Below are 9,458 nucleotides of genomic sequence, written 5' to 3' on the forward strand. Positions count from 1 at the left end.
CTCTTGTCCCGTCCCTTTTGTCGTCTTGCCTCTCCTTCTTGTTCTTCTCTGCCTGCTCTGCCTGCTTCGGCTGCTTCCGTGACAGTCGCTCCTGCTCGTCCTGCTCCTGTTCGTGTTGCCGTTGCTGCTTGCTTTTTTTTTTTGTTGCTTTCTTTTTTGGTTGCTGCTTTCTTTCTTGTAGCATGTAGCGTTGCTGCGGCGATATTGTCGTTTTGGGCTGCTTCTCATCTTCCTGCTCCTGCCCTTCTTGCTCAAGTTCTTGTTGCTCCTGCTTCTGCTTTTTCGATTGCTTTTGGTCTTGTCGCACATATCTTTCTTGTGGGTACATGGCCTTTATCTCCTGCGACGGTGATATTGACCCGTGCGACGGTTGTTTATCGGCTGCTGGTGGTCTCTCTCCTTGTGGTGGGGTGGGGCGACGCGGCGGTCCAGGAGCAGACAGAGGGGAGGTTGAGGGCGAAGGCGGGGAGAAGAGGGGCGCGCTCATCGCTTTCAACAACTGTTGCTGCTCCGTCAACAAGCGCTCGTAGTAGAGGAGCTCCTGGAAGGTAAAAAGGAAGGGAGGAAGTGAGGAAGGGAAGAGGGAAGGGGAGGATATCGGGAGAGGGAGGGAGGGAGAGAAATATCCGTCTTTAGGGGCACTTCGCACTCCAAGTACCTTCTGCCGCTCCTGCAGCACCTTTCGATGCTCCCATTGCACCGCTTCCTCAATAGCGCGGCTAGAGGCGGGCACCGCGGCTGCTGCTAGGGTCCGTGCCCTCTCCTCGCTCTTCCCGCTCGTCCTCTCCCCCTCATCCCTGCTGGACACCTCCTCCTGCATCACATCCCTTCCCTTCCCCTCGCGCCCTTGCAGGCTTCGCACACCCTGTTTTGCCTCCTCACCACTCCCTCTTTTGCCTCCACCTTCTTGCGCTGTGGAGAGACACGGGCTCCCCTGGCCCGGGCTGCGAGCACTATTTTCAGACAGCGGTCGCCCTGACGTCTCCTTCTCCTTGCGCGGGGCCCGACCTTCACTTTCCAAGCTGCTGCTATCATACCTGTCGTCGCTGTCACTATCCTTTGAGGAAGAAGAGGAGGAGACCGTGGACCGTTGGCGGGAGGAGCGAATGAGGGACTCGTCCTCGTGGAACTCTGTGCGAGAGGAGGAAGCCCGCAAGCTCGAGGATGAGGCCGCGTTGTCCTCTTCATCCTGAGCGCTTCGACTTTGAGATTCCGAGGCCCCTCGTGCATCTCGCCCATGGATGGGATGAGCCCCTTTCTTCATTTGTTCCTGTGCGTTCACGTCGTGTCGGGAAGGAGCGAAGGGGGGGAGGTTGAAACGCACTATTGCATGCTCCAGCACAGCCCATTGCCACCTGACAGAGGCTGCAGACTATCGCGCGCGAGTAAAGCAGGACATTGATCGACATAATGGTCATATGTGGGCACAATTGCGGCAAGGATGCCTAGAACACAAGCAAAAGAGGACGTGGAGGAGCGTACACGATGATGCCGACGCATTCGAGGCGGTCCCATCTCCCACGTTCGTGAGGCGATGGTAAGGCTCGCAAAGCAATTAAGACCGAAACAGATGGCCCCTTACGTCTTGCATGGATAGGAAATGAGATGGATTTCGTGATGCTCGAATCGGACGGGGTGTCGATGTCCCAGTCGCCGTTTTTATGCCAAAGCCAAAGCCCGCCTCTGAGGGACGAGGAAACTAATGCGTGAGGCAGTTGTATGCAACATTGCGTTCATTTCACCTCTCGTATGATTTTCAAATGGAAGACAATAACGTGTACGCACGCCATACAGGGCAACGAAGGCGATGCAAGGGTTCGTCCAATCACCAGAAGCGTTTTCTCCTGGAAGGGGCCATAAAAGGGCAAGTGCTACCACAGGACGTATTGGGGACAAGAGAGAGGATTCACGCGAAGAGGGTGAGCCGGCGGAGACAGATCAAGACACAGTCCAAAGCTCCCATGGAAGGGATAGTGCAGCGAAAGTGAGTGAAGATTCAACCGTTCAGGACCAACATGGTGTTAGAGACGAGAGCGCGAATGCGAGAACGACTGTCAGGAACAGGGTGATGGCCCCGCACGTTTTATCCGGAGCGGAGTTGGTGAGAGAGGACAGACAGACAGGGTTGCCTCAGGACGGATCCCCTGGAACACCTGGAGCGGCACCACGAGGGGACGTTGGTGAGGTACCGGCATGGCCTGCGCACGCAAGGTTTAATCAGGGTCATGCCAAGACTGAGGGCCTTGATGCCTCTGCCAGCCCCCCGGGGGGGGCGCCTTTCTTTTCGCAGCCCCCTTCCTTCACTCAGCTCCCTCCACACTGGGCGACCGCCATAGATCCCTCTACGGGGGCGACGTACTACTATCACGAGCGGACGGGTGCATGCTCTTGGAAGCCTCCCCCCTCTCTCCCTCCGTTCCACTCTCCCTCCCTCCCTCCCTCCCTTCCTCCTTCCTGGGACCCCTCCCTGGGATGGCGGGGACACGCGACCACGCTCTGCGGCCCACATCTACCGCCTGAGCTGAGGAAGCTGCACGCAGCCCTGGAAAAGGTGATGGAGAGGAGTGGTACCGGGGAGGGGGGTAGGGGGGAGAGGAGAAGAAGGGAGAGAGCATAACGGGGGCATTGTGAATGACGCCAGTAGCGATAGCAACGAATATGGGGCGAGAATGATCGAACGAACGAGCAGCAAGCGCCGCTGGCAAGAGCCCGGGGCCAGAGCAAGTCTTGCGGGGGCTCCGCCGCCTGATCCCTCGCATGCCCCCTTTTATCCAACCGGGCTGCCCTCCCCTTCCTCCCCTCCCACTTCCACCCTCAGGTTCCCCTCCCGCTCCCTGACGCGGATTCCCCGCCTTTCCCTCCGCTCCCCGCCCCCGAGCCCTCTTTGGACCAGACGTGGGTGAAGCTGTGCGAGGAGGGAACAGGGCGTGCTTTTTACTACAACGTGGTTTCTCAAGCGAGGCAGTGGGAGGTGCCTATTGGCTACCAGGTCTGTGGATTGTCTGCGCTGTTGGTTAGGTCCGTCGATTCTGATCTTCTGTTCTGCTCCTTTGTCTCCTTCTTGTCGTGGTCCTACCATAAGCGAGAAAGCGAGATGATTCCTGCTTGTCTCCTCCCTCCTCTCGACTTACAGCCCTTTCTGCGATTTTTCATTTGCCGCACAGGAAGAAAACAAGGCCACCTGTCGTGTTGAACACGAGCACGCGGTGTCGACACAGGTGAGAGGGTGGGAAGGAGAGAGGGGGGGAGGGGGGGAAAGAGGGAGGGGGGGAAAGAGGGAGTGGGAGGTCGATGGCCTGAGCATGGAGACGGAGAGGGAAACAGAGAGGAAAGCGGGAGAGAGAAGGGGGAAAATCACGTTTTATGAATCAAGAGGCGACCGTTGTCTTTCTCTGCCGGCACGGCTCCCTTCCCTTGCCACTCACCTGTTCCTTCTCCAGCCCCGCCTTCCTCCCCCCTGCGAGCGAGACGTGCGCATGCTCAGGCACTACTTCGATCCCTCCACTCTGCCGGGCAACCGGGAGGACGCCAAAAGGAAGAAGGAGGCGACCGGGAGAGGTGAGGATAGATGAGAGAGGGAGGGGCGTGGGATGAGAGGCATCAAGGGAGATAAAAAGGAAGGAAAGGGGGAAACTGAAGAGCTCGCGTGCAGGAAGTCTAAGCGCAGGAAGGCGTTTTAATACACAAGGGAGCGGAAGGGCGCTCAAGGGTAAAGATGGTGAGAGAAAGGGATTTGACGAGGAAGCTGGCCAATGGCGGAGGAAAGGGGTTTGTGGTCGGGACGCGAGCTCGACAGGTTCCTGGCGTCTGGCCTCTGCCCTCGCCGTCCTGCGTCTCGCGGATCAGCTCAACCGCTTAGGATTTGTATCTCTGCAGACAGGGACTGGCGCCAACATAAGGAGAGGAAGACGTTGGAGAAGCAACGCAAGGCTCTGGAATGGCTGAGGAAGGAATGAGAAAAGCAAGGAGGGTGCAACAACAGAAGCGCAGGGCTTTCCGACATTGAGAAGCTTTCACTCAGCCTTTGGTTACCTCGTCAGCGTAGCTTATTCCACTCTTGGATTGATGAAACACAAAAACGAGGAGATATGCATCGAATGTATGCATCTATTGAGGCCCAGGTGCATATTACATCTGTGAACCCTGTATTCTATTACCCTCGAAAACCCTTCCTTTATTTCCTCGTGCCTCCCCCCCTCTCCCTATCAGAATTGAGTTTGTTTCGCATCCGTGTGTTCTGCTTTCCTCCACAGATTCTGCTTACTTTTTCCTCGTTTCCTTTCTTTCTTTAGCCCTCCCTCGTCAGACTCAAGAAGTGCTGGCCCGTGGGGTTGAAGACATGGAAGGACAGGTCTATAAAAGGTACTAGTGATCCCCCCCCCTTTCTTTTCTTTCCCTCCCTCTCGCTTGTCCCTCAAAACCTTTGTTGATCAACTCTCTCTTCCCTTGCCTCATCGCTTCCCGCCATTTTTCCTAGAAGTATCTCATGCGTCAAAGGAATGGTCAGTCTGTCCTCTGCAGTAAGTATTCTCGTTGCTCAGTCGGACGCAAGGAGTCAGGGGACGCGAGACAAGATGTGCGTTCCTTCAACACTGACATCACTTCAAAGTCCGGTACTTGAAGAGGAAGGAGAGGTGAGAGGAGACGAGGAGGGGACAAAGGAGTTGGACAAAAGCGGCCAGTCGAAAGCATTGAATGATTTATTTGATAATGTTTCATTTATAACTTTGAGTTCCTTCCTTCTTATTCACGTTTCTCTCACTCTTGCTCTCTTTTTTTCTTCCCTTTCTCACTTCCTTGACAACTCGTAATAGGACACAAAAAATTTGAGTAATGAGTGTGTCCATTCTCCCATCCAATGCTTTTAGGATTTACTTGCCCTCGACCAAGTTACGCAGAGCGCCCCGGGATGGCAACTGGCAAATGGCCGTTTGCACCCTCCACACCGCGCGAATGACAGCATGACTGAAGGGCAGGCTCCGTCTTCCAAGCCTGAGAATATCCTACGCATCGGCATTCAGATCCGCGTCCGGGATCGAGCATACCGCTTCTCATGCCGATGATGTCCTATTCAAAGATTATATGCAAAATTTCGACTGCACCCGTACAATCGAGCGCCTTAAGAGGACCTCGGAAACGACCAAGGTCGTATCGTATCTAGTGTCGGACTCGCAGCGGCTAAAGGAAAAGGCGCTAGAGAGGTACGGGCCAGATTTACTCGTCGCCTCCACCCAGCCGAACACACATGTTGCCCATACGCGGTCCAAAGATTTAGAGGAACCTGATAAAATGATGATGGATCTTGGATCGGCCGCTGCTGACATGCTTGGCCTCGCCGAGAACGATTTTTATCGTGACGCAGAATATCAGCTTTGGTAGGATCGGCGCCTTGCTGAGCGGGCGTTAGAATCATAACTGGTCGTTGTCCTCGGAAAGCAATGAACGCTTTTCATATCGTCCTGCACACTATGTTCGACTGGAGGACATGGCCAGCACATGGAGCGGTGTGTAGGAAGGGCTTTACACCTTGCTTGCCTCGATCCCTACATCGAAAGAACAGACGAGCATGTAATAAAACCTACTCCCGGAGAGTTAAAACGGTTGCTTTCCACACCTCCTCCCTCAAAATGATTAATGCACCTTTTAGGCTGTAAGGTTAGGATTAGGGTTAGCATTGGCGTGGTGACGGACGTCGTCACTCCCTGGTCCCCTTGTACCGATACCTTCCCTCCTACCATCACGTCTCTGGGCAAGGACCAGCACTCAAAGGCAGCGTCTACCAACAAGAAGGTGTGATCAAGAGATAGACGGAGAGGGAAAAGCCAAGTATTGAGCCCAAGTGTTTGGAGGATAGAAAAGGAGGGAGGGAGGGGGAGAGAGAGGGAGGAAGGGCTCTGGCAGTCAGGTCTTTGGATGTTTCTCGATCGTGACTCTGCCGTGACATTTGATCCTTGTGCGGCAAATATTTTCTTGCAACCGTCTCTCTCCCCGCCTCCCTCCCTCTCTTTCACCCTCTCTTTCATCCATCCACCTCTCCTCCCTGCCTCGCTCCATCTGCCCTCTATCCCATCCTCCCTTACTTTCATTATCCTTCTCTCCCTCCCTCCTTCCATCATTTCTCCCAGCAGAACTCACCACACCTCACCACCTCCTTCTACTGCCTTTTCCTTTTCCTTTGAGGACAGTATAAGCTTGACTAGAAGTGTGCGTGGTGGTAGAAGGGTGACGGTAATATAAACGTGAGTGTATTTTGAATCCACAGGGTAAACATGTTGGGGTCAGGGTCAATAGTACATCAAGAATATGAACGGAGCAGAAAACACGAATTGAAGCCGTTAAGATTCATCACACTCCAGAGAAAGGCGACGAATTATGTCGTCCTCGAACAACAGGTATGGTAAGACACGTCCTTGTCATCATTTTCTCTTTTTCGTTTTTTTTGGGTTTTTCCCTTCTTAACACCTCCTCCTTGTTATTTCCCTTCGTTCTTTTGGCGCGTATCTTTCTTCTTGGGGAAGCCTTTCCTCCACAAAAAATCATTGAGTGATGTAAGAACAAGTCTTACAATGGATGAGCAGCTCAGGTGTGGCTTACGAGTTACCTCCCTCCCCTCCCACTTCCTCCCCCCTTTGTCCGCCCTCTCTCTGTTACTCATCCCTTCTTCTTCTCCGTTATCTACTCTTGAATCAGCCATACTTATTCTTTCGTCATGATTCACATTACGTATTGCTGAAAGGACTAGATGCCGAAGTAGAGGGCTACCAGCCGCTTTGCTGCGGCTGTTCCAGTTTCACATCCTCAAAGGTCAGTAGTACGGCAGTTGCAGTCCGATTTTGGTTTTATAAGACTCCCGGTATGTAAAAGATGCACGGAAAGAATTCTCTCTCACGATTACCAAACTTACTTGAAAGCCTATGCAATGCTATGGTTCGCTTGACACTCACAGGCATCGTGTCAAGCAAGCGCTATAAGACCTGACCACGGTCTATTCTTATGATATGGAAGAGCTGTTTTAGTGTACTGGATCTTTCTTAATAGACGAAAGCAGCATAATCAGTGAGGGCAATTTTATCGGGATATGATGGCTTAAGCCGAAGATGTCTTTCCGCCCTTTGTAAGGAATGATAAACACCCCACACGAGGTCATCGTATACTTACCTTCATTCAATTCATGTCTGCTCCTTCCATTTCAATTGTATACGCACAGCGCAGACAGGTAGGCACTTAGCCCCGGCCGCTTCAGTAAGACGCCCCAACCACTGACGGTCACGTAGTTGTTCGCGTTGTTGATGACATTTGAAAAGCTAGCATGCCGGGACTGTTAACGAATAGGACGGCGATTGCCGTTTTTCGCCTGTCAAGTGGAGTAAAAGCTGCGTTCGTACGTGAATGGTACTGTGGTGGATTAAATCGGAATATTCGTTTGGATTTACAAAGTGTAATGGACTCCAAGTAATCTCCCTGTGCTCGAGCTGTCACCTGACGGCGAAGCGTACACTATACGCAATGGCGTTGCTTCATGGAACGACCATGTGCACGACCTCTTCTCCGAGGATCGGAGCTTGTTCAGTACTCATGTTTGCGGGCCTCCGACTCGGACGCTCATCAAGCAATATCTCAAACCGAATTTGCAGTATACGGTCCTTGATATTCATGTACTTGAAAAGCACTTCACTAAAGCACTCGATGAAGAGCACATGATGTGCACTGGCGTTCCTTCTTAAAACGAACACGTGCCACGTGCCTCCGAGGACCGGAAATTATGTTTATGGGCTTCCGCGACGCCACGAAGCCCATTGCTTTCCATCATCTTTTTTAAAGGATGCTCAGGAGCACATTGGCAAGGGTGCCTCGTTTTCATGCCTCACTACTGACAATACCCTGACTTGAATCCCGTGGATAACGACGAAATCGGGCAAAAGAGACATACTTGTCATCTTTAAGCCACACATTAGACCTACCTTAGCTCACTCTCCTCCGAGGATCGGAGCAAACTCAAAATAGACGTTTGTGTGCTTCCGCACTGGACGTCCAAAAAATTAATAAGTCGGAGGTCCTGTCATGCACTCGGTTTGCTCTTCCACTTCATACTCTCTGTTGAGGAACGAACATGAGATCCAAAGTAATGGCCCCTCATCGTCCTGGCGTGACGCGCTGCTGACATTCTGACCTGCATCCGTGCATGTCAACGGAATCGAGGAAGACAGAAACACATATCGTTGTAAAGCCACACACAGAAGTAATGCTCTACATCGCTTCTCCTGAGAGTCGGGAATTATCCAATTGAAATGATTCTGGGCTCTCGACGCATTAATCTTATTCTTGCTTTTCACATTGCCTGTCGAGGTGTGCCCTGCGGTCGTTAATAATGGCTCGTAGTCTCTTGGCAACGATGCACTGCTAAATTCTTCCTGACCAGAGCAGCATGCACTTAAATGCAATCGAGCGTCATAGGCTTTCTTGTGATGTCTCTGTCCTACGTAGGAACTACCAAGACCAATGTGACAATGCTTATAGCTGTATAACTCATTATCTGTGTAATCTTTCGAATCATCTTGCCCATTTATAGGTCAAGCCGTCGCACACTTCAAAATCAACCTACACTAGCCAATACAACCGCAGTTCCACCAATTAAATGATGGCTTATCTCTTTGATATCCTCCTTGTCGCCCTTCTGGGCTTAGCAAGCATTCTCACCACCGTCTCTCAAGATTGTCCAGGCCTCTTCCTAAAGGCCAAGGCTAGGCCGAACGCTAAACACGGGATCCTTGCAGGCAAGGGCCAGGCCAGGCTAACCATTACCTTGACCAGCAAAGACCCCGTCGACAACCTGGAGTTCCAAGTTAATCTCCCAAACGGCTTATCCGTAGAGCGAATAGCGATGCGCCCTTCCCCGAAACCTTTTACCTCTCCAGAAATCGTTAAAAATGCGGATGGAACGACTGTGATCTACTGGCTCAACATTGCATTCTCCAAGCGTAAGGGTGGGAAACGCCGCTTCCGCGTCAAGGTGAAGGCTGATGACTGCGCCCCTGAGTCATTACGGTTAAATGCTTTCGCCTATGCAGTAAATGGCACAGGGGCCTCGTGCATCACGCCACTGGCAAAGTCCGCAACGGTAAACGTGCGTTACTCGAGCTCTAAGAACGCTGCAACTTGCGCGCCGACGCCAGTTCCCACAACCAATCCCGCGCAGCCATTTATAGTGCTTGGTGCGGGACAGCGATTCTCTCAAGGAGGGCGACTAGCCCCCTTCCAAGACCGCCGTCTCTCGGTGCCCTCTCCCATCGACATGCATCAGGACAAGACCGCTCCAAGCCATCTTCAGAACCGACAACTCCAATCCATCGATACCCCCGATGCTTGTTATGAATATTGCTCTCTGAATGCGGGACAGGAGACGCCTTTCTTATTCAGCTGGAATACCGTAACCCGCCAGTGCTTTTGCTGCGTCGCGG

The 9,458-nt window shown here is 52.6% G+C and overlaps 2 protein-coding genes across 2 annotated transcripts; one reads left to right on the plus strand and one right to left on the minus strand.

Moving 5' to 3' along the window:
* Nucleotides 1-476: 476 nt before the first annotated feature.
* On the minus strand, nucleotides 477-775 carry NGA_0705500 (uncharacterized protein; the record flags this gene model as incomplete). The annotated part of the gene is made up of 2 exons (XM_005853305.1): nucleotides 659-775; nucleotides 477-541 (listed from the first exon to the last, which is right to left on the minus strand). Coding segments are annotated over exons 1-2 (102 nt in total), but the record flags the coding sequence as incomplete, so codon positions are not given.
* A 1,607-nt stretch (nucleotides 776-2,382) lies between these two features.
* On the plus strand, nucleotides 2,383-5,577 carry NGA_0705410 (uncharacterized protein). The gene is made up of 5 exons (XM_005853304.1): nucleotides 2,383-2,415; nucleotides 3,165-3,218; nucleotides 3,441-3,558; nucleotides 4,293-4,362; nucleotides 4,815-5,577. The coding sequence occupies exon 5, from the start codon at nucleotides 5,083-5,085 to the stop codon at nucleotides 5,377-5,379; it is 297 nt and encodes a 98-aa protein (XP_005853366.1). The 5' UTR covers nucleotides 2,383-2,415; nucleotides 3,165-3,218; nucleotides 3,441-3,558; nucleotides 4,293-4,362; nucleotides 4,815-5,082; the 3' UTR covers nucleotides 5,380-5,577.
* The last annotated feature ends 3,881 nt before the right edge of the window (nucleotides 5,578-9,458 follow it).

Source organism: Nannochloropsis gaditana (genome assembly GCF_000240725.1).
Source record: "Nannochloropsis gaditana CCMP526 unplaced genomic scaffold scaffold963, whole genome shotgun sequence".
NCBI lineage: Eukaryota > Eustigmatophyceae > Eustigmatales > Monodopsidaceae > Microchloropsis > Microchloropsis gaditana.

Excerpts from the sequence above, each read along its gene's own strand:
- NGA_0705410 (XM_005853304.1), top strand. The coding sequence starts at position 5,083 with ATGCAAAATTTCGACTGCACCCGTACAATCGAGCGCCTTAAGAGGACC.